Source organism: Geospiza fortis, unplaced genomic scaffold (genome assembly GCF_000277835.1).
Source record: "Geospiza fortis unplaced genomic scaffold, GeoFor_1.0 scaffold32, whole genome shotgun sequence".
NCBI classification, from domain to species: domain Eukaryota; kingdom Metazoa; phylum Chordata; class Aves; order Passeriformes; family Thraupidae; genus Geospiza; species Geospiza fortis.
In genome coordinates, this window is record NW_005054428.1 from 1,236,768 (window position 1) to 1,237,641 (window position 874).

The 874-nt window shown below is 61.7% G+C and overlaps 1 protein-coding gene across 1 annotated transcript in view; it reads right to left on the reverse strand.

Annotated features, from left to right (window-relative positions):
* Window positions 1–559: 559 nt before the first annotated feature.
* Window positions 560–874, reverse strand: part of NKAIN1 (sodium/potassium transporting ATPase interacting 1) — a 12,355-nt gene continuing 12,040 nt past the window's right edge. The window contains exon 6 of the mRNA XM_031061869.1: window positions 560–798. Within this exon, the coding sequence (XP_030917729.1) occupies window positions 560–798 (239 nt within the window). The remainder of the gene's footprint in view (window positions 799–874) is intronic.

Sequence of the window (874 nt, forward strand, 5' to 3'; positions counted from 1 at the left end):
AAACCATTCCAGGGTGAAAAAAGCTCCCCTGGCACTGGAGGAGAAACAGCTGGGAGGTGAAATCCACCCACATTCCCCAGCTCCCTCCCAGGGGTGCAGGCTGGGCTTTGGAGCAGATCCAGGATCTTGGAGGAGCCGCGTCCCACGGGAAGGAGAGCGAGGAGGTTCTGGGGAGCTGGGACACTCCAGGAAACTCTTTTTTTCCTTCCAGTTCCTTCCAAGGCTTTTCATTCCCAGCTGATCTTCCTCCTGCAAAGCAACCCCTGCCCAACCCACCTCACACCCCCCAAAATCCTTCCCCCAGGGCCGGTGTCCCTGTGCCGCTGGAGCTGATGGATGAATTTGGCACCGAGCCCCCCATGGATGAAGGGACCAGGGTGGGACCCCCAGCCCTGGGTGAGATTTGGGGGGGCCCTGGGGGTCCCAGCCCTGCTGAAGGCACGGTGTCAGCCTTGGGGGGGGGCCCGGCTCAGCCAGAGTCTACTCAGGCACTTTAAATTAAATAAAAACCCAAAGAAATCATTGGAAAAAAAAAATCCCAAAGCAACCCAAACATTCATCAGATCGTTCCAAGGGCCGGGGAGGGGCTGGGCTGCAGCAGCCTCGGGGCTGCCAGCTCGGAGCAAGGCCCCCAAAATGTGGCAGGGAGGGGGTGCAGGGGGTTCAGGGTCCCGTGTGTCCCCCGTGTCTCCAAATCTGGGGTCGGGGTGACGCCGATGGACGGATCCGACTCCTCGGAGCGTCCCAGAGCGAGTCCCGGCACTGCGGCTTCATCCCGGCCTGGGGGCGGGGGAATTCCTGCCGGGGCACAAATCCCGTGCTTGGGGCCAGTCTGAGCCAGATCCGGAGCGTCAGGAAACTGGCCCGAGCCCGC